General features: G+C 37.7%; 1 protein-coding gene across 1 annotated transcript; it reads left to right on the top strand.

Annotated features, from left to right (window-relative positions):
- Positions 1 to 1,224: 1,224 nt before the first annotated feature.
- CFAP161 (cilia and flagella associated protein 161) lies at positions 1,225 to 22,246 on the top strand. The gene is made up of 7 exons (XM_020965954.1): positions 1,225 to 1,325; positions 2,571 to 2,660; positions 6,076 to 6,308; positions 11,331 to 11,415; positions 13,498 to 13,656; positions 20,287 to 20,360; positions 21,721 to 22,246. Exons 1-7 carry the CDS (start codon positions 1,257 to 1,259, stop codon positions 21,914 to 21,916), a joined length of 906 nt encoding a protein of 301 aa, XP_020821613.1. The 5' UTR covers positions 1,225 to 1,256; the 3' UTR covers positions 21,917 to 22,246.
- The last annotated feature ends 1,916 nt before the right edge of the window (positions 22,247 to 24,162 follow it).

Below are 24,162 nucleotides of genomic sequence, written 5' to 3'. Positions count from 1 at the left end.
CATTGGGGTCCACCTGGAGGTGTAGCCATGTGTGAGGAAAAGCAAGATCATCTCAAAGAGATCAAAGAAAGAGAAAAAGGACCCCTAAACAATATTTATAGCAGCTCTTTTTTGAGGTGACCAAAAAAACTTGAAAGAAAAGGGATGCACACCTATTAGAGAATGGCTAGATAAATTATGGTACACTAATGTAATGAAATATCCTTGTGCTATAAGAAATGATGAAAGAGCAAAAATAGAACATTTTATACATTTATTCACATATGCACATAGATATATGTATGTATATATGTATATACATATACATACACACACACAACAATATGGTATATATATGTGAAAGATATGGTATCCAGAACACAGGATACCTACAGTAAAATTTAAATGTCTATTTTTAAATAGTAAGGATAATAAGCATAATAAATATTTGATATTCAATGTATTATGCCAACTCTTGCAAAACATATATTGTTCCTTTGGTTTTAAGCCAGAGAAATTTTGGGGGAAGGAACCGAATCTTATAAAGACTTATAAATACAGTTCTGATATGAAAACAGCTCAACGTTTAAACAAAATCTATTTTCCTCACTCCTCCACAAAGTGGAGCTGTATGTTCACATTTTTTTCTTTGTGCTCTCAAGATAAGAGTACACTTTAGAAGCAAACCAAAACAAACCAAAAGACAAAAAGAAAAAAACAAAAAACAACGCACCCCCAAACCCAAACCCAACAAAACCCTAGACCCTAAATCAATATATACCCCAAACTCAAGAAAAACCTTCCTGCTTTGGGTTTTAAAACAACTCAATTTTGTTAAACTTAAAGCTGTAGCCTCTAACGGGATTCCAAATATTACTACTTATTCTATTTTTCCTTTTTAATTTACTAAATTTGCTTATGTTGTTGCAGTGCAAATAAGAATCTGCAATCCTGCAATTAACGAGCTGCTGACCTCCGGGAAAGGTCTCAGCTGGACTGTTTTTGCAAAACGCAGTCCAGGAAGGTGGGCAAATTCATTTCTTCCCACCCGGTAAAACCAGCTTCAGCTTTCCCAAGCCGCTGGGTCTGGCCCCTCCTCTCCTTATCTGGCTCCATTGGAGAACCAGAAATGGCTTGAGAAATGGCCGCATCTTTTATTCATTGGTCAGCAATGCCGCTGATGCTGACCAATCCCATGGATCCTAGGTCTCCATGGCGACGGGAAACGCTAACAGAGGGGCCAGTAAACCAATTGTAGAAACAGTTGGAGGGCGGAGATGGCACGAAAGAACTACCGAACCTGCGTGCGGATGGGCAACTGGAACGAAGACATCTTCCTGGAGGAGGTATCGGCCGTGGGGGGTGTTGCTGGCTTCCCCCCGCATCGTGTTCGAACTGATGTGCCACGGAGAATTCTCTCTTTCCCCTTCGCCACCCGCCTCCTCTTTCACCTCTCAGTTCTTACAAACCGATCTCCTACAGGCCCCGCTCCTCCAACCTATCTTCCAGTCTTCCCCCGCCCCAGCATCTTGACAATGATCTTCATTTCCCCTATTGGTCTCTAGCTCCCTCCGACTCATTCCTTCCTCCCTTCACTCCCACTCCAGTCTTTCATTGATGCTCAGTCCTTCCTCAGACCTCCTATGCTGATTTCCCTCAGAATCTCTCAGTTTCTCCCAAGTGGTCTTCCACTGACAGCCCCCCTTCTTTCTTCCTACTGATCTCCAAACACATTTCTTTATGACTCCCCCTCCCCAGAACAGATCTTTTCTGTCAGATCGGTTCTATACTCGTCATACTGATCACCCACCAACTTACTCAGATCCTCTCTACTCAGTGCATTGTTATTTGCCCAGGGAAAATAGCTGGAGCTTGAAATCGGCTTTTCCTGGTTTTGAGGCTAGGTAACACTTATTTATGCAGCGCTACTATGTGTCAAATACTGCCCTAAACACTAAGCAACTTAGAACGAGGGAGATGCTATCATTATCTACTTTTTACAGTTGAGTTAATTGATACAACCAGAGGTTAAATGACTTGCCCAGGGTCACACAGCTGGTAAATGTGTGAGGTTAAATTTGAACTCTGGTCTTTCTGACTCTAAATCCAGTGCTCCATCCATTGTGCCAACAAGCAGCCTCAATTTTTCTTAAAATAGATTTGGTATATAGAAGAACTTAAATATTTGAAACTTGAAAATTATGAAGTCTTATGTAAATACAGTGTGATATAATTCATATCACAAAAGAAATATTCATCTTAAAAAAGTGCAGTGAACAATGGGAAGGTAGCTCGATAAATTTAATTTAAAAATTAATTAAACAAATTTTTTGGAAAAAAAAATAGAGCCTAAAATGATGCCAGATATTGCCCAATCTAAAAATGGATCAGTCAGTCAATCCCTCAATTGACAAGTATTTATTAAGAACTTACTATATGTAGGTTAATTAGTAAAAATCAATCACTTTCTACTTGTCACAGTCACTGTCCAAGTAAAATCTCTAAAAACAGTAACACTTGTAAATACTGTTAAGTTCTTTAAATTAAATTTTCTTTTGCTGTCCCCACCTTTTCCTCTTTTATTTAACCAGGAAATGATGAAAGATTTTTTGGAAAAAAGAGATAAAGGGCAGCTCCTTATACAGAGAAATAGAATACTTATTGCAAATCTCTTAAAACAGGTAATTTTAAATTCTATTATATCTTTTTATGTTTGGAAGAAAGCAAAGGTTATTATTTTACTTTGTTGTTATTGCATGATTTCATACATTTTAACTTGTATTACAATAATATTTCAGCCAGTACTGTAATTGTTCAGATGGAAATGCAAATAATGATCCCAGAACTGGAGGATGTAAGCTCTCAACAGGCTGACCAATAATGCCTCTGAATGAATGAGAATGAATTGATAAGAACAGAGGTGACCAAACACATTGTACCATGTTTTCTATCAATCAGTCAATCTGTCAGCACACATTTAAGTGGCTTCAATGTGCCAGGCAAAGCACTATGCCAGGTTCTGATAATGCAAAGACAAAAATGAGGCAAGCCTTGCTCTTGAGGAGCTTACTTTTTAAAAAAGTTTTTTGATTCTAGGTCTTTATTCTTATTCATTCCTTATTTAATCATTGTGTTCCTCATGGGGTTATAGCTTTTGAAGTATTGAATCTGAATCCATTCTTCTAACCAGTTTATTTTATTACCTTGTAGATTTTGGACCTTCATCCCCTTCTTTTTCCTCTTGTGTCTTCCTCTTAGAAGTATCACTTCCCTGAGGAAAGTAATAAGGTTAGAAACAATTGCTCCATGGAAGAAATTACCCTGTATTCCAAATCCTGTGGTACAATTTTACTCCTTGTCCATTCCTCCCCCATATGTTTTTCTCCATTTGATATGCAATCTCCTCTCTGAGTCTATGCTCTCCCACATCCTTCTAATGCTAGGTGCCTTCAGGTGCTCTGATTTCCTTTCTCCTTAGGCAGGTTGCCACCCATGGAGGCACAAAAATCTCTTAGAGGAATTGATCTTGTGTACAAACTCTCTGTAAATCAGATGCACTCTAAGGTCTTCATATCCCATTACAGAATATAGCCTTCTCCTGGGACTATTCTTTACTGGGACTCCTTCTTATCATTTCGTCTAGATCACCCCAAAATGATGGATATGAGGTGGTACCTCAGAGTTGTTTTATTTTGCATTCATCTAATTATTAGAGTGTTTTCTTTCTTTTTTTTTGGCCAGGCAATGGGGTTAAGTGACTTGCCCAAGGTCACACAGCTAGTAAGTGTTATGTGTGGATTTGAACTCAGGTACTCCTGAATTCAGGGCCAGTGCTCTATCCACTGTGCCACCTAGCTGCCCCTAGAGTGTTTTCTCATGTAGCTATTGATAACTTGAATTTCTTCCTTTGAAAACTACCTATTCTTCACAGTTTGACTATTTATCAACTGAGGAATGGTTCTTATTCTTACAAATTTGACTCAGTTCCATATATGTGTATATGTGTGTGATTTTCTTTTAGAAGATTAATCATAAAAGAGAGGAGAGATACAAGATCATATTAGAGGGGATGGTAGGATCTAGGGAAGTTTTTTTTTTAAGGAAGACAAGGATTTGGGCATGTCTGTAGGCAGCAAGGAAGGAACCAGTAGATAGGGAGAAAAAAATGGAAGGATCATAGATGTTATTAAGAACTTATGTAGAAGGGTTGGCTTTATTAAGGAGAAGGGCCACCTTTTTATGAGAGAGCAAAGAAGATAGTGAGAAATAATGTCAGAGAGATCTGAGATAAGGTGAATATGAGTTTGGGAAGGTCTTGGTGAATGGTCTTGATTTTCTCTATAAAACATGAGGTGAGGTCCTCAGCTAAGAGGATGAGGGAGTCTGAATTGTGGGCCTCGTGAGGAGAGAAGAAAGTTTGAAACAACTGCTGTGATAGAGAATTGGTTAGGAAGGAATAGAATTGCCTTGCTGCAGTGAATGTCCAGTTGAGATTCAATAACATAAATTGGTAGTGCATCTAGTTATTGGAGTTGCTTTCTCTAGCTCTGTTCAACAGCACATGAACAGGAATAAAAGAGGCAGATGTTGGGAATAATCTAGAGCTGGTACTTGGCAAGGTCTGATTGATGATAGGACAAGGAAGCAAAGGATTCAAGAATTGAGGATAGTATAAAGTGGAACTGGTTCATTAAGATTTTTGGCGGAAAGAATGCAGCTAGAGCCAAGTGATAGCCTGAGAAAGAACTGAGGAGTCTTAGGGTCTAGAGGTCATTGTAAGAATGAAGAATAGTTTTGGGAGTAGTGTAAGGTCAAAAGAGAGAGGGAATGATAAATGATTATGGTCCAATGGAAGAATTTTGAAATTCTTTAACATATAAGTGGAACACTAGTGGGTGAAGACAAGATCAAGAATGTGAATAGATTGAGGAACTAGGAAGTTTGGGAAAATTGAGGGAATTTGAACAACATGTCGAAGTCTCATGGGGGTAGGGATTAGGAGAGGTAGGGAAACTGTGAGTTAAGCACTGAGCTCATTGAAAAAAGAAGGAAAGTGTCCTAGGGGTCAGTAGATTGCAGCTACCAAATTCTGGATTGAATCAAAATTTGGAAAGAGTGATTCCTCCAAGGAGGAGAGTTGCTGAGTGATGGCAATGGAAAGAAACTCTGTAAGCGGCAATGAGGAACAAGGAATATTCAGACTTCCCACCTGGAACCAGTGAGTTGGGGTGGGGTATGATAGAAGATACAACTAGTACTAGAAAGGATGGCCAAGGATACAATGTTATCCATGGGTAACCAGTTCTCTGTGAGTGGTAGACAATGAAAGGAGCCTGAAAAGAAGAGGTCTAAATTGAAAGAAGGTTGTTAATTATAGAGTTCCAGAGGGTGCAGTGGAAAGGGTGGGCAGATCTAGAATAAGACATCATTAGCGAGGGGGAGAGGGAGGATTAAGGTCAAGTCAAGTTTTGTTGACAAGCGTTTATTAAGTACCTATTATGTGCCAGGCGCTATGCTAAGCTTTGGGGATACAAAGAAAGTTTTTAAAAAGTCTAAAACAAAACAAAAACATAGTCCTTGTTCTTTAGGAGTTCATAGTCTAATGGGGGAGGCATCATGCAAACAACTATGTACAACAAGATATATACAGGATAAATTAGACATAATCTCAGTGAGAAGGCACTAAGATTGAAAGGACCAAGAAGAGTGAATGAAAACGAGGTAATAGGGGTCAGAGAAGGAAATTAGTTCTTTGGCAATCACGGTTTCTCAGTCTGCTGAGATAAGGAGAGTAGGAAGAGGCAAGAGTATGCCAACCACTGACTGAAGAGTTATCCTAGACAGAATATTGGTGTCTAGGAGGAGCTCTGCTGATGAAGGCAGGTGAGTAGAAGTTTCAAGGTCTTGTCTTGGCTCTTAGTTACTAGGCAGCTCCTTGGAGATATTGTGTCCCAGGCCTGGCAGCATTGTTGGAAGGGAAAGGGGGGGAACTATGGAAGTCGGGCATGCTAGAAATATAGTATATTTTTTTAATGTTAGATGTTTTTGCTAGTGGTGGTTTGGGGTTTTATTTCTCTTGCTTTTTTAATATTATAGACAAAGCTTTCTATTACCGAAGATGGATTTATTCATTATGGAGATAAAGTATTAGTTATTAATCCTGACTGTGAAGATCCTCATGGTGGCCAAGTTGTATTTGGCAGACTAGCATTGTCAGTGACTCCAGAAGAAATGAAAGCACACATAAGTAATGACATAGAGGTGCCCTGTGAAGTGACTGCTATGCCTGGTGTAAGCCCAATTGGCAGAAACACATTTATCATTTTAAGGTAGAAACACTTTATTACTTTATCTTGGAAATAAGCATACAATTTTAAGTTGTATCCTAAGGATGTTCTAAAGGGTGGAAGTGACTTTGATTAAAGATAATGGGAAATATGAACATGTAAAACATTTTTGTTATTAAATGTCATTTGGATTTTGTATGCCTTCTAGCCGGTATCCTTGTTTTTCAAAGGTGGATCTGATTCCTAAGCACTCAGTCCAAAATATCATAGTTCATTGATTAGATGGTGAAAGTAGATAGTACATGGAACAGATTCTGGGACCCTTATTCTTGGAAAGGTATAGCTCCAGTGGCCCATTTGGAAGTATCTGCCACTTCAACAAATGACTATTTGGGTAAATGAAAGTAGGAGCAGAGCTGAGAGCTGCTTAAGAGTTGGGTGAAGAAGGTCTGGAGGCAAGAGAAGACAAGTGCTTTTAAAAACAGTAACATGATGCATATGGCCATTGAGGCAATGGCAGTGGAAAATGGCAAATTCAAGCAACCCTTACAGCCATTTACAAATACCCTTTTACCCTATTTAGATTTAATTTGTATACACTGGCCAAACTAGTCTTAATTCCCATGCTTTACCAGGAGTTCTTAACCTGAAGTCCATGACTTTAAAAAAATTTTTTTTTGATAATTCTATTTCAACATAATTGACTTCTTTCAAAATTTTTATGTATTTTATTTTATGCATTAAAAAAACTGCATTGTTCTGAGAAGGGGTCCATAGGCTTCAATGGATTACCAAAGGCATCTGTGAGACAAAAAGGTTAAGAACTTCTGCTTTGGACCTACAAACCCCAGTTCTTGTTCTTTGTGTAGGTGAGGGAGCTGTCTTGAGGATATAACAATTTTGTTTATTTGTCCCTGTGCTCTGCTAATTTTTAGAATAACTTTGCTAGTATGTGGAAGGAAGCAGGGGACATGGAGCAACTTCTCTTCAGTTGATAAATGAGAGTTCCTTCAAAGTGACCTCATTTGTAATAAAGCTATCTCTTTTTGCAGATGATATGATGATATACTTGGAAAATCCTAAAGATTCAACTAAAAAGCTAGTTTAAATAATAAGTTATTTTAGCAAAGCAGCAGGATGTAAAATAAACCCAAATAAATCATCAGCATTTCTACATATCACCAACAAAACCTTGCAAGAAGAGATAGTAAGAGATACCCCATTTAAAATAATTGTAGACAGTATAAAATACCTGCATGTATGCTTGCCAAAACAAACCCAAGAACAATATGAACACAATCATAAAACATTTTTAAACAAAGTCAGATTTAAATAATTGAAGAAATATTAATTGTTCTTGGGTAGGCAGAGCCAATATAATAAAAATGACAATTCTACCTAAGTTAATCTATTTAATTCAATGCCATCTCAATTAGATTGCAAAAAATATTTATTATTGCGTTAGGAAAAATAATAACGAAATTCATTTGGAAGAACAAAAGGTCAAGAATTTAAAAAATAAATGAAAAAAAAATGTAAAAGAAGGTGATTTAGCAGTACCAGATCTTAAACTATATTATAAGGCAGTAATTATCAAAACTATCTGGGACTGGCTAAGAAATAGAAAAGTAGATCAGTGGAACAGATGAGATATATAATACATAGTAGTAAATGAATATAATAATTTATGTTTGACAAATGTAAAGATTTAAGTTTTTGGGATAAGAATTTGTTATTTGGTAAAAAATTGTTGGGAAAGCTGGAAAGCAGTCTGGCAGAAATTGGACATAGACCAATATCTTACACCATTTACCAAGACAGGTCAAAATGGTTACATGACCTAAATAAAAAAGGAAATATTACAAAGAAATTAGAAGAGCATGGAACATATTACCTATCAGGCTTAAAAATAGGAGAATAATTTATGAATAAATAAGAGATAGAGAACATTCTGAGGCATAAAATGGGTAATTTTGATTAAATTAAAAAGGTTTTTTTTCAAATAAAATCAATGTAGTCGAGATTAAAAAGAAAGCAGAAAATTTATAGATAGTGTTTCAGATAAAGGTCTCATTTTTCAAATATATAGAGAACTTTGTCTAATTTATAAGAATATGAGTCATTTCCCAATTGATGAATGGTCAGAGGATATGAATCAGAAATTTTGTGATGAAATCAAAACTGTATATAGTCACATAAAACATATTCTTAATCACTATTGGTTAAAGAAACACAAATTAAATTAACTTTGAGATATCATATTACACTTATTAGATTGGCTAAAATGATAAAAAGGGAAAATGACAAATGTTGGAGGGGATGTGAAAAAATTGCGACACTAATTCATTGTTGGAGGAACTGTATACTGATCCAGCCATTTTGGATAGCAATCTGGAATTATGCACAAAGAGTTACAAAACTGTATATACCCTTTGACCCAGCACTACCACTATTAGGTTTGTTTCTCAAGATGATTAGGGAAAAAGGAAAAGAACTTAGATGTTTTAATGGTGGTGAAGAACTGGAAACTGACAGAATGCCCTTTAATTGGAGAATAGCTAAGCAAGTTGTGGTATATGATTGTGATGGAATACCACTATGCTATAAGAAATGATGAGCTGGTTGATTTTAGAAAAACATGGAAAGACTTAAATGAAATAATGAAAAGTGAAATGAACAGAACCAAGAGAATGCTATACACAGTAACAGAAATATTGTCATAAGAACAACTTTGAATGACTCATTCATCTTGAGTATCATAAATACTCAAATAATCTACAAAGGAAGAGAAGGAACTCCAGAGAAAGAACTGATAAATAGAAGTATGTAGTATGGTTTTATACCTACATACATATTTGTGTCTAATGGTAGCCTTCTCTAGAGTGGGGTGGACAAAGAGGGAGAAAAAAATAAAAAGTGTACATTGGAGAATAAAAGAAAACTTAGAAGGAAGCACAAAAAATCAGAGTAGTCATGATGAGTGATATTTATTATGTAATAGAAAAAATAAATTGTGAAATGAAAATTCATGTTTTTACATTGAATCCTTTTTATGTTATGCTTTGTACGTGGAAATGTTCTTTTTTGTGTGTCTTTTTGTATTTACGTTCAAAATGAATGAAAAAAAATTTAAAGAGTGACCTCATTTGCCTCCATTATGACAGTCCACGAGGCAGAAGAACCATTTCTCTAGCATTCCTTCTTTTAGTAATAAGTATTGGTATTATAGGATTTAACATCAAAAAATTATTGCAAACTAAAACAACATCAATAAACATGAACACTTCCAAATTCAAAGCCCAGAAAAAGAGGATTGTATTTAAAACCATGAATCTATTACATAAAGTTGGTTTAAAAATAATTATTAAATTTATCAGAGTAGTTGCAACACTGCTCGGCTTGTCTATTTCCTTCTGAGCTTCTTTCTTCTCTCTTCTATGTATTTTTAAATGTTTCATTGATGCCATTTTCTTTCTTTATTTGCATCACTATCATGACTTTCTTCTTTCTTTTTCCCCGAATAAGAGTCAAACAAAACAAATTTGTGTTGTACTTTTTCTGTTTGAAAATACGTGTTTCATTTTGCATCTACAGTGCATTAACTTGACAATAAAGCATCAAGGACTTAGCATTTTCCAGGATCTCCCAGGAGAGGGGGATCAAAGGACAAAGCATGACCCAGTGATTCTGCAATTACAAAAGCTGACATTTTCTTGATACTCATCTATTTTTTTACTTCATCCTCTACTTTGCCACTCATGCCTTGGCTTCCCCACAAAAGCCTCTTTCATAATGATTGATTAGTCAGTGAGTGTACTTTGTGTACCTAATTGCACAGCAAGATGGAGAGCCAACAAAACTATGATTCCTTTTTCCAAAGAGCTTACAATTTAGATAGACAGAGAGACTATATGAAACAAAGGAAGACCAGATTTATAGAAGAACCCCAAATGAAAGTTAATATAGCATAAGGGCCCAGACACTGCCATCTCTGTTCCTTCTATTATAGCCTTTCAAGACTGGCATAATACAACAGAAAGAACACTAAATTTGGACTCCAATGATCTGGATTTGAATTTATGGCCTGATATTTACGATCTATGATTTCTCCCAGGCAACTCTCTAGGACCATACATTATGGAAAGCTATGTATTTGCCTAGATAGAAGAATTTTCTTCATTTGGAGGTCCCTACACTAATGAAATCACAGGTCCAGACAAAAAAAGAAAAAAAAAGAAAAGAAAGGATTAAGGCCAAAGCTGTTAGCCCAACATTATAAACAGGCTACTTAGGATCAAGCTTCAGTCCTCCAGTTCAGCCAGACTGGACATCTATTCATTCCCTAATGCATGATTCTCATTCTTGCCTCTAATGTGTTAATAGTTATAGGAATTGCCTAGGTAAATTAGGATGGAAGTGAGCTGCTCGGTATACCTGGCCAGATAGGCTTAATCCTTAATTGAGGTGTGTGTTAAGTACAGGAACCTTCATACAGAATCCAATTACTATAACATTTACTTAATTTCTTTATGGTAGAATGTATTCTCCAAGTTGAACTTTGATAGTAATACTTTACTATAGAAGAAGGTAGTGTATGGTGCAATAAAAAGTGTTGGTTTTGGAATTAAGAGGACCTGAGTTTGAATTCCTCTTCTGTTTACTGTATAAGCGTGGGAAAGTCACTTAAAATGATGGTAATTTTATATAGTTTTTCAGTATAAATTTATTTCAGTTTTTTTCAGGTGTGTCTGATTTTTTGGACCCCATTTGGGGTTTTCTTGACAAAGATATGGGAATGGTTTGTCATTTCCTTCTCCAGCTTATTTTACAGATGAAGAACTGAGGCAAACAGGGTGACTTGTCACACAGTAGGTATATTTTTGAAATTCAAAGGGATCTCATTTCAAGGGCAGTAATATCCTAGCTATCCTATATTCAGGGGTATCCTAGGTTACAGCTTGTGTCATATATTAAAGATGAGTAAAGACGGACACAGACATATATATTTATGGAGATGTAAAATCAAATACAAAAGCTAACATTTTGTTCTCTCTTTTTTGATAGCTTAGATGGAAATGCACTGGGTGAACCTATAAGATATGGGCAGAATTTTGGTCTTGCAACAACAGCTGGCTTTGATGATAAGATGGTATGTAATCAGAATGTATGCTTAGGTTTATTCTGTTAATTCCCAAGTCCCCATATAACTTCAAGAGACCTAGAGAAAGATCTGAAGTATGTTGAAAGGATTTACAAAAGAATATTGGTGAGAGTCTCATGGGATGGACAATGTGGATTTTTTTCCTAGCTATTCATTTGGAAGCAGTGTCCCCCTTGATAAGATCATGGATGTAGTGAAGGGATGTGAAATACTGATACAGAATCAGTATTTTAGAATGGCCTAATGAACAGAAAACCAAACAGCGAATTAAAAGTTCTATTAGTGGCCTCAATACATTTTGACATTAGCTTAAATACATTCTGTTCATCTTTCTCTTCTAGCTTTGTAAAATACAATAATGTACCCTTAAAACTGCATTGGAGAAAGACCTATTTATTTAGAGGCAATGTGGCATAATGGAAAGAACATTGCATTTGGAGTCATAAGACTTGAGTTGGAGTCACAGCCTTCCCAAATTACAAATTGTGTGACTGTGAGCAAATCACTTAGACTCTCTGAGCTTGTTTCTTCATCTTTAAAATGAGGGGCAATCATAGCATTATCAGAGGGTTTTGTGGGAAAAAACAGTTTGTAAAATGAAACACTAAACAAATTCCAGTTCTTTTATTTGTCTCTTGTAGAGTAGGGAAGGAGCCATATATATGTCTTATGGAAGACATATATATGTGAGTTTGTGCCTTCCCAGACTCCACTTGTTCAGATAATTGGGGCAATTGTTTCTGAAAGCCAGTGTTTGAAACTAGTTTGGCTGAGATTTAGGGCAGAGTTGTCATTGCTTATCAAGGAGGGTAATTAAATTAACTTCCCCATAATCAATAAGGACTCATGGACTGGTGTCTTGCCAACAGGCTTCCTGACCACCCTGGCCCACCCAGGTTCAAAGACTGCCCTTTCTACTGCTCAATATCTCTGTGTGTGTGTGTGTGTGTTGTACCACCCTAGAAACCTATAATCTCTTTGAGGACAGGCACAATGTTGTTGTTGTTGTTGTTGTTGTTTTGTAATCTTTGCATCCCCAGAATTCTGCAGAATGCCTTACACATGTGCAGTAAGCATAAAGGTCTATTCAATTGAATTGAGGAGATTTGATTAAGATCTACATTCCCTGACACAGAAAGCTGTCATGTTATGACTCCAGTGTGATCATATCTTCCTGAGCAATTGGTAATGTCCACCCTATGTGTAGACCTACCCTAGGTATGCTGTCTGCCATACTGAAACATCACATCAACATCACCAGGGATGAGGTTTTTTGTTTTTGTTTGTTAGGCAATTGGGCTTAAGTGATTTGTCCAGTGTCACACAGCTAGTAAGTGTCAAGTGTTTGGTCTGAGACTAGATTTGAACTCAGATCCTCCTGACTTCAGGACCAGTGCTCTATCCACTGGGCCATGTAGCTGCCCCAGGGATGAAGTCTTTGATGGAAGTAATTCATCCTGCTTGTTCCCAGTCAAATAGAACTAGGCTAATGCTCAGCATGATGTATTTGTATATATTGGGGAGTGGTGGTGGTCAGGAATAACAGCCAGATAATGATTGGAATTATTTACTAGTGAGATGAAGTGGGAAATCTGTAAGTACAGAAGATATGAATTTCTTTAAAGGTACTTTGAAGGTAGAATGGCATATTGGAAAGAAGACAGGTTTAGAATCAGAGGGTTTGGGTTCCAGTACCACCTCTGATGCTTCTCACCTGTGTGACCCTTGGGTGAGTCACTTAACATTCCCAGTCTTCAATTTTCTCATCTGTGATATGAAGGATTTGGGCTAGATGGCCTCTGAGGTCCCTTCTAGTGCTAGAACAAAGATACCATGAAGGATAGCTTCAAACAATCAGCATGGCCACCTGATCAGAAAAGCAGGCGGCAGATAGATTGGCTAGAGACGTATTATTCATTTGTTCAACAGCATTTGTTGTAAGCTTGATATGTTCATAACACGACAAGGAATGACTGAAGAGAAGTAACATGGTCTTTACCCCCAAAGAGCTTACAGTCTAGAATCATTATACCTTGACTCTCACTCCACTTTCTCTCTGTTCTTTTTCAGTTATATTTAGGAAGTGACCATAAGACAATGATGAAGTCAGCGAAGAAGTCTTGGCTTCAGGATGTTTACCTAACAGATGAATTCACCTATTTGACTTTCTGGCAAGCTACTTATTTTGATCCTCAGCTGCGCATTGAATATGAAGGCTTTCCAGTTCCTGTAAGAATGACTTTTATTTTTTCTCCCAGGAGGGTGGTAGTAGTGGCATGGAACTGTGATTTCCCAGAATCAAAAAATTTGAGAGTTAGGAGGACCCTTGGCAGCCATCTACTCTAGCTCATGCACAAATAGAATCCCCGTTGTAATATACCGGAGAAGCAGTTGTCCCACCTTCACTTGAAGACCTCTAATCAGAGCAAAACTATCATCTCCTGAGATAACACATTCCACTTAGGGGCATCTCTGACTATTAGGAAGATTTTTTTCCCCCTGATGTCAAGCTGAAATTTGCCTCTTTCAGTTTCTACCTATGCCTCCTGTTTCTTTCTCTAGAGTCAAGCAGACTGTCTAATCCATCCTTCCCATATCAGTCTTTCAGATACTTGAAGAGAGTTATTATGCCCTTGCAGAGTTTTTCTCCTTTCGACTATACATGCTCAGTTCCTTCAACTGCATCTTTTATGATACGGACTCAAGGCCCTTCACTATCCCAATTGCCCTTTTCTGTACATTCTCCAGCTTATATTGTTCTTAACTTGAGATTCCCCAAAACTGAACACAGTGCTCCAGATGAGGAGCCTGATGAGGGCAGAGGACAATGGGACCATCATCTCCTTATTTCTAGAAGTTTTGCCCCTCTTAATATAGCTCGGGCTTATAGTGGCATTTTTGGCTATCACCTCCCACTGTTGACTCATATTAAGTTTGCAGCCCACTAAAGCTGCCGTATCTTTTGCAGAACAATTGCTGTCTAACCGTGCTTTCCTCAAATTGTACCTGAGAAGGGGTATTTTTTATACTCATGTTCAATACCCCTATTGAAATTCATCTTAGTAGATTCACCCCAATGTTCCTCATCACATGTTTATCACCCAGATATCTTCTATCACTATTGCCTTCTTTACCCCTGTCTCACATGAAGTGATGGCCATACTTCTGGCCAAGTCAAAATCCTCTAATTGCACAAGCTATCCCATCTATTGTATCCCATCTCTTCTTGCAGATTGCTCCTTCTGTCATCCCAGTTCTCTCACCTGTCTTTAATCTCGTTGTGTCTACTGACTGTTTCCCTACTGCCTCCAACATGTCTATATCTCACCCATTCCACAAAATCTCACTTGATCCTTCCATCCCTGATATCATCTCATATCACCTCTGCAATCTGTGGCTACAAAGTTGTCTCTGCTTCTTCATCTCTTACTCTCTTCTTAACTCTCTATAATCTGGCTTCCAATTTCATCATTCATCCAAAACTGCTCTCTCTATAGTTACCAATGATTTAAAAAATAAATCTTCTGTTTCTTACGTCATCATGGTTATTTCATATATACTTCCCCTACCCTTCCTCAAAGAGCCATCCCACATAACAAATGATATTTTTAAAGAGGAAAATAAATCAACACTACTGATGGATACGTTGGAAAAGTGTTAAAAACATGCAATAAGTGACACCTGCTGACCTCCCACCTCCATGAGGGGGTAGTTTCATGATATCTTTTCATATCTTTTCATTTGAGTTCAGCTTGATCTTTTAAATTTTATTACGTTCACTTTTGAGTTTTGGTGTATAGTTCTTTCCACTTATATCGTTGTATTTATTGTATATGTAATTTCCTTGGCTCTATTTCACTTTGCATCAATTCATATGGATCTTTCCAGTTCCTATAGATTTTTCTCTTTATTCATCACATGCTTAATTTCTTGTAATAAAATAATATTCCTTTACATTCTTATACCACAATTTGTGTATCTGTTCCCCAATTGATAGGCATTGATTTATTTGCAATTCTTTGCTGTCACAAAAAAGTGCTGCTGTAAATATTTTGGTGTATATGGGGATTTCCTTCTTATATATAGTTCTTTTGGGGGTATAGGCTAGTAATAAAGTCTCTAATATGAACATTTTTGTCAATTTATTTACATAATTCTAAATTGCTTTCCAAAATAGTTGTACCATTTCCCAGCTCTACCAACAATGTATTAGTGTGTCTATCCTTCCACTACCCCTACAACATTGACTATTGTCATTTTGGGGGTGAATTTTGCCAATTTGCACAGTATGAGGTAAAACTTCAGGGTTGTTTTGACTTGTATTTCTTTTACTATTTAGTGATTTGGAACATTCTTTTATGTGGTTGTGTATACTTTTGCAATACTTCTTTTGAGAGCTATTTTGACCACTTATCTACTGGGAATGGCTATTAGTCTTATGCGTATTTATTAATTGTTTATATATCTTAGATAACAAACCCTTATTAAAGAAACTTGATGGAAAAGTTTTTCCCCATTCAACCACTTCCCTCTTTATAATAGGTGCATTAATTTTGTCTGTACAGAACTTTCTTGGTTTCACATAATCAAAGTAATCTCTTTTATTGTTTGTAATCATCTTTATATCTTATTGGGTTAAGAATCTCCTTGCTGTATCTGTGAGAGGTATGTGATGTGCTTCTCTAATTTTTAAATAGTATGGTCTTTAATACTGAGGTTACATATCCAGTTAGAATGTACTGTGGAAGATGATGTAACATGTTTGTCTAAGTCTAATTTCTGTCAGAGGTTTTCTAGTTTTCCTTAAGTTTTGTCAAAATAAACTCACAAAAATAAACAGCATATCTATGTGATAATAATAAAACCCAAGAAGTAACAATAGAGAGATTCCATTCCAAAAAACTCTTTATTTCTTGGGGGGCAGAAACTGTTTTTGCCATTCTTTGTATCCTCAATGCTTACTTAGCACATTCATTATCTACCCCATAGTAGGTGCTTAATAAATGCTTGCTGACTAACTCTATGCCAGGCAGTGTGCTCAGAGCTGGGGGTACAAAGAAAGGCAGAAAGATAGTCCCCTGCTCGCTCCCAGAGCTAGGTGTTCCATTGTCTTTTTATTTATTTTAGGTATTAACTTTGTGTTAGTCATTTTTGTTCTGGTATTTCCATTGTAAAGGTCATTCATTATCTGCTGTAATGAAAACAGATAAGAATTAATTTAGGAACTTTTGGGTCTAAAAACTCCCTCAGCCAATGCAGATTGTGAACATCTCTGTTACATGCCAACACAGAGAGCCGTCTAAAGAGGCTGAGCAGCTTGCCCTGGTTTGCACAGTTAGCACCCATAAGGGCAGGTATTGAACCCACGTCACAGAATTATAAATTTAGAGCTGGAAGGGGTGGGGGCTCAGAGGTCACTTAGTCTGGTCCCCTCATTTTACAGATGAATCAAGCTCAAGGAGCTCAGAGCCTTGCACAAGGTCACACAGGTGGCAAGTAGCAGAGCTGAGTCTGAACTCAGGTCCTCTGGCTAGAGTTGATGCTCATTCTGCCAGAACCGTGTTCTTCTTGACTTGATCCACTATGTCATCCTGTCTCTTACGGATGTTGTCATCATGTTAACATAATGTCATAATGCTGGTGGCTTGTTTTGAATTTATGGTACTCTAACACTTCCAGATTTTTTTCACATGAAATGATGTGATCCAACCTTCCCTTTTCCCCTCCTCAACCACAGGCGTGTGCACACACACACACCCCCATCTTGTCTTGGGCAGTTCCTGAAAATAAAACTTATTTTTTCTAATTCTGTGCACCAAGCCTAATCTCTAATGTTGTGACCTGACTGACCTTTGTGCTTTGCATAAATGCAGTAAGAAACAATTCTGACCTGTTTAGCTTTTGCCATATCACCTTTTAGTCACAGTCATAGAACTTTCAGGGAGGTGGCTTAGACATTGTCTAGCCCAGTTGGTTTACTTCAGCTTTTCTAATATTAGGGTTCGCTTTAGTTGGGGCCTGTGTATTGTTCCTTTTCTATAATAGGAAGAATCTATCATGCCCATAACTTAGTAGTGAAGAAAAAGATAGCAATACTGTACTCTGTGTTTTAGATGCAAGAATGTCAGAAACAATTTTTATTAATTTTACATTATTCTAAATCCAGCCACATCTTAAAGAGAGATGTCCAAACTAGTATAGTCTTCCTCCTCTCCTTTACCCGATTCTTCCTCATGCCCTTAGACATCTCTCAGCCACAAGATACTTTGAAGTAACATTTGTAAGAATAGTAAACGAGGGAAATAGCAATAGGTTAGAATAAAGTTTTGGGTTAACATTCCAGAACAATAGTCACCACTCAGTTCCTTCCAAGACCATTCTCCACAAGCACTGAAGGGAAGGGTCCTTTCTGAACAACAGAAGGGCACTTCCCTTGGCTAGGTCACTGACCAATCGCTTCTGGGGAAGGCGAAGACTGGAATCTCAATAAGACAAGAAATACTGTGTTTAGGAGTTTGGTTCCCACTCACAATGTATTTCTTAGGACTTTAGCCTTTTTTTTTTTGACCCACTTTCCTAAAGGAAGAATCTGAAAGGGTTTTAGGTTGGAGAAAATATTACTTCTTCGTATCTTCAGTTCAGCTAAAAAGGAAGTTTTTAACATGCTTCCACAATAAGTAAGCCTTAGAGAGTGGCCTGAAGTTTAGAGACATTGTGTGTCTTATGGCATCTGTGGTCAGACAGTAAGTAAGTGTTAGAACAGGGATTTAAACTCAGGTTTACTTACTCCAAATTCATCACTCTATCAAGTCAAGTCAGATCAACAAGCATTTATTAAGTGCCTCCTGTGTGTGTCAGGTACTGTGCTAAGCTTCTGAGGATACAAAGAAAGGTAAAAAACGGTCCCTACTTTCAAGGAGCTCAGTCTAGTGGGAGACAGAAGAAGCAAACAACCACATTCAAATAAGTTATAGAAGGAAGAAATTGGAGATAATCTTAAGGGTAGGCGTCAGCATTCATTAAAGGAGATTAGGAAAGGCTTCTCGTAGAAGGCGAGATTTCAGCTGGAACCTGAAAGGAGTCAGAATAGCTAAGGAGCCAAGAGGGAGAGAATTCCAAGCATGGGGTCACACAGTGAAAGCGCACAGGAGATTCAGTGTCTTGTGTAAAGAGCAGCAAGGAAGTCAGTGTCACGGGATCATAGAATACATGCAAGGTAGAAAGGCCTAAGAAGACTGGAAAGGTAGGAGAGGGCCAGGTTATGAAGGACTTTAAAAGACAAACAGGGGCAACTAGGTGGTAGGGGCAGTGAGGTGGCACAGTGGGTAGAGCACTGGCCCTGAAGTCAGGAGGACCTGAGTTCAAATCTGACCTCAGACCAAACGCTTGACACTTACTAACTGTGTGACCCTGGGCAAGTCACTTAACCCCAATTGCCTAAAAAAAAAAAAAAGACAAAGAGGATTTTGTATTTGATCCTAGAGGTGATAGGGAGGCATTGCAATTTACTAAATGGAGAGGTGACAGGGTCAGACTTGTACTTATCACTTTGACAGCTGGGAGGATGAACTTGAGTGAGGAGGGACTTGAAAACGAACCGGTGGGCTATTGTAAAAGTCTAGGCATGAGAGGTTAAGGGTCTGCACCAGGGTGGTGGTAAGGTCAGAGGAGAGAATGTGATATGTTGCAAAATAAGAAAAGAGATGGAGCGGGGGGAGGGGGCAGTGAGAGACAGAGTGAAGAGTAAAGGCCAACATCGAGGTCGTTATTCTGGGTGACTAGGAGGATGGCGATGTTTTCAATAGTAATAAGGAAGTTAGGAAGAGAAGAGGGTTTTATGGGAAAGGCAATGAGTTCAGTTTTGGACATGCTGATTTTAAGTTTAAATGTCTGAAGGACATTTGGTTTGAGATGTCCAATATGTAATTGGAAATGCTAGACAGGGAGGTCAGGAGAGAGGTTAGGGATGGAGAAAGAGATCTGCAAGTCATCTGAATAGAGAGGATTAAATCTAGGGATGCTGATGAGAACACCAAGTGAAATAGCATAGAAGGATACCCACTGTTGGCCACTACAAGCTCACAGTTAGTGGGCTTGACCTAAATCCAGCAAAGAGGAGTCAGATGGAAGGAGAACCAGGAGAGAACAGTGAACCAAAAACCTAGAGAGAAGAGGGTGATCAACAGTGTCAAAGGCTGCAGAGAGGCCAAGAAGAAGGAGGACTGAGAAAAGGCCATTGGATTTGGCACTTCATAGAACATTTGGTAACTAGGATAGAGCAGTTTCCGTTGAATGATGAGGCTGGAAGCTAAACTTAAGAGGGATTAGGAGAGAGTGAGGGGAGAGGAAGTGGACGGAGGCACTAATTGTGCCTTCTCAAGATGTTTAACCAAAAGAGAGAGGAAAGATATAGGATGATACTGGGGATAGATGGATAAGGATGGAGAAGACATAGCTATGTTTGTAGGCAGCAGGGAAGCAGCCAGAAAAAAAGAGACATGGTGAAGATCAATGAAAGAGTATGGATAAGAAGAGAGGGCAATATACTGGATAAGATGGGATGGAATGAGGTCTCTTATGAATGTAGATGCCATGCTGCTTTCTTTCCTATTGCCTAGAATTACCTGAAAGTAAAAAAAAAAATACCAATTCCTAAAAAAAACCGTAATAAAACTTTAACATCCTTTTTGCACATGGAAATATTGCTGTGATAGTTGCAACGTATCACAATTAATATTGTTTGAATTATTATGGCCTCACTTACATAGTTAATTAAGAACAATAAATGTCCTACAGGGGCCTGATTTACCAAGGGTTCTTTAATTAGTACTTAAATAACACTTTGTTTTATTTTTCCAGGCAAATACTAAGATCGTTATCAAGCATTGCCATACGAACCAAGCACTGGCAGCTAACAGGAAATACTCTCTAAGGTACTCCTGATGTTGAAAAATGAGTAACAAACAAAAGTAGACTATAAGCCCCTTGAGGCCAGCAACTCTTCTGTTTTGGTGGCTCCAGTACATCTAGCACTGGGCCTGGCACACAGCAAGGGATTAATAAATGTTTGTTGAGTTGCTTGAATTAAATACATGTATACCCCACCTAACACTGGTAATTAATTCAATGAAAACCTAGCATTAGGGGAAATGACTTAACAAAGGAACAGTTAGTAAGACAGAAAGATTTTTTTTTAGTGAGGCAATTGGAATTAGGTGACTTGCTCAGGGTCACACAGCTAGAAGTATTATGTGTCTGAGGCTGGATTTGAACGCAGATCCTCCTGACTCCAGGGCTGGTGCTCTGTCCACTGTACCACCTAGCTGCCTCTCCCCCCAGAAAGATGGGCTAAATGATGATCAAGCAGGTTTTGACAGTTTTATGGTGGGGTTTGAATATGATATCCTGATGATACCATTGCAAAACTATGCTGGTCAGGGTCTTTTAGGAGTATGATCATAGTGTATTAATGGGATATGATAAAAAATCCATTAATAATGGGATATCATTGCACAAGAATTTGATGAAATGAACATTTTTTTGTCACTCATAGGATATTCCCTGAGATCTGACACAATCATGTCCAATTTTTTTCTTGCTGTGCTAACAGTTATTTTAAACCTCTCTGAGAATCTAGGACCTTGTAAAACTTTTTACTTCTATATATGTTATAGAAATATATACATATGTATATAGATAGATAGATACACACATACATACATATATCTATATTACTTATATAATGCAAATGAATTCAGAGTTGAATTGATTTTTGAGTTAATAGCTCAAATTTCTAATATTTTTTTCTTTTGTTCTAGACCTGCGATTTCATCAAGGTCATGAGTTTATAATGTTTGCAAGTTACCTAGGGCACTGAGAGGTTGTCACTTGTCTGTGGTTTCACAGCTAGTATGCCTCAGAGACAGGACTTCCAACTTCCAAGGCTGGTCCTCGAAGTACTAGACTATATTATCTTTCAAATGTATAATAGTAACCCACATTTATGTAGTGCTTTACTGCTTCCAAAGCATTTTACATACATTTTCTGATTTGATCTTCTGTTTATGTCAGGTAGTATAAGTAATAATATGCCCATTTTAGATATGAGAAGGTAGAGGCTCAAATAAGTGAAATGACTTGTCCAAGGCAGTAAGTGGCAGAGTGGGCACTCACCAGTCCAACTCTCTCCATGGCACCTTACTGTAATATCTAATCATTCCTTTTGACTCACTGTGAAATGTTCAAGCTTATTTTTTATTTGACTAGGTAGTTCTTTTGCTTGTCTTTCCTCAGAACATATTTTGGAAAAGAATGTGAAGTTGCTTGTCACACACACCTAGACTCTCATAAATCTGAAAAACCATTAAACTACTGGGTTTTATGTACCGGGGATCCAAGTGACCATTCATCTATTATGTTGGACAGACCCAACCCTTCATCAGAGAAGACCATTCCAGAAGAGCAAGCAGTGAGCACAGATGCACCATAATCTATTGGACAAAAACTCTCTCCTCTGGCCTATGCTTTTAACACATAGAATTGTTTTTTAATGAAATTAATTACGTTTTTTGTCTTATGGAAATAGATTTTTTAAAATGAACTATAAAAGCTCTTTGAAAGCTATGTGGAATGATATGGGCGTTTACTGCATTTATAATGTCAGACTTGTTGGTAAGGATTGATGGCTACATTTTCATTCTTCTTTGAATGGATTCTTTTTAGACTGTTAGCTCTTAGTGGACAGGAACCATGACCTTTTCAGTTAACTGTCACTTGTGCTGTATACATCTAGATAGTTAATAAATATTATTTGAAGATATCCAATTGGTTATTCTTGACTAATAATGGAAATCAGAAATGTTACAGGAATCTCAAGATTTAATTTTGCCTGATAAGACTGTATTTGACAACTCCTTTCAAAATATCTCTGCCAATACCTTTTGAGGATATATCAGTATAATAGAAACTGCTGTAGCTGAACTGCTTGAGAGGGGAGAGGATTTCCTTTTCAGATCTCTACTGTACAATTGAAACATTGGTGAGGTGCCTAGAGATTTCTGTTGCCCACCTTGACTTAACCTACCCAAAAGATTTGCACATTACCTAAGAACCTTAAGTACCATTCCTTGGAGAGCAACTACATAATTGTCATGTGAGAGAAATCCATCCATCCATGTCCCACCCACATGGAGTTGGCCTCTCTGATTTAGTGGGTTTCCAAAGATCATAAGTCATCTTACCCTGAGCTGCTGACCAGACATGTTTTCATAGGATGAGTGGGGCAGATTCTTGCCATTGTATCTTTGTTGTATTAGGGAAAAGCAAACCTCCTGTTTAACTTTTCAATGACTTGTGAGCACCTTGTTTTGTTCCAGTATGGAAGCTGCATTAAGAGAATGCACATGAGTTTGCTGATGGGTGTTGACCAGTGTCTTAACACGCAGGTTCATTTTCCCTCACCCTCCACTTCCCATCAGTTTTGTAGGTTCTTCCTCCACTACATCTCTCACACAACCACCACTCTGGTTCAGGGACCTCTTGTTGCCACCTGACTATTATAACAACTACAGTTAGACTCCTGGCTTCCAGGCTCTGGCTGCCCCTTCTCCAGTTCTTTTACACAGCAGCCAAAAGAACATTTCTAAACTGACTTTAATGTTTTTTATGTCAATGAATTTAATAATTCTTCTAAATTGATTTCTAGACAGATCTGACTGTCACCTTCCTGCCTAAAAATTTTCTCTGGTTCTTTGTTATTTCTAGAGTAAAAATACAAGCCCCTCAGTTTGTAATTTGAATCTTTCAAGACTGACTCCAATCTGGTTACCTTTTTCAGCGTATTTCACTATTCCACTTATAATCTCAGGTCCAGTCAAACTGGGCCTCTTTGTTGTTCCTGTATTCCATCTCCTACCTCCAGACACCATGTCAATTTTGAAGGGCCCAGGTACAGTTTTTTGCTTCTCTGACTTCCTACCTCCATTCAGATAATTTTCAATCTTCCTATCTAACAGCATCTAGCCTGCTATCACCAACACCTCTTAGGAGTACCTAGCTCACAAAGATCAAAGATGAAAAGTTTATTTCAAAGTCAGTGAAAACAAACTGAACCATCCTAGTTGCATAAAAATAATACCTGTCAGTCTTATGAACAAACTCTTCCCCAGATGCCAGTACAACCTCAGCACTTACTTGGTAGATCTCCCATTGCAACTGTCCCATGTGGCTTCTCAATGTAAGCTGCTGATGCCCCTACAGGCAATGTTCAGTCTAAAAAGGGTAGGTTGGAGGAGTGGGAGAAATGTCCCAGAATTCCTTCATCTCTGCCAAGAGGTAAGGAGCAGCTCTCATACCTGTTCTGACTAGCTTGGATGCATGTTTTTACATGTAACTGGGGGAAAATAAAATTCTAAATAAAAGCTTAAAAAGAAAGAAAAAATTCTAATCGAATTCATTTTTAGAACTAAGAGATTTAAAATTTTAAATATTGACATCTTGTGGTTGTTTTAGAGAACTACAAGATCAAATTAGTCAGCAGGGAAATTCCAAGCTTTTTTAAGGTGATTTTAAAACTAAGCAGGATTTTGGAATATGGGTGGGAGGAGGCTTAAATTAGTTTTGCCCCCCTGCTCTCTACTTTCTCACCTCCTCTCCTCTAGTGTAGTGAGAAGCTGAACGGGGTGTCATGTGTGAGATCAATAAAAGGAGGCTGGAAGCAAAGGAGCAGTAAGGAGT

Source organism: Phascolarctos cinereus, unplaced genomic scaffold, assembly GCF_003287225.1.
Source record: "Phascolarctos cinereus isolate Bilbo 61053 unplaced genomic scaffold, phaCin_HiC Scaffold_3;HRSCAF=262, whole genome shotgun sequence".
In the NCBI taxonomy this organism is placed as follows: domain Eukaryota; kingdom Metazoa; phylum Chordata; class Mammalia; order Diprotodontia; family Phascolarctidae; genus Phascolarctos; species Phascolarctos cinereus.
Note: the sequence above shows the minus strand (reverse complement) of the source record. Positions and strands in the feature narration are given on the sequence as shown.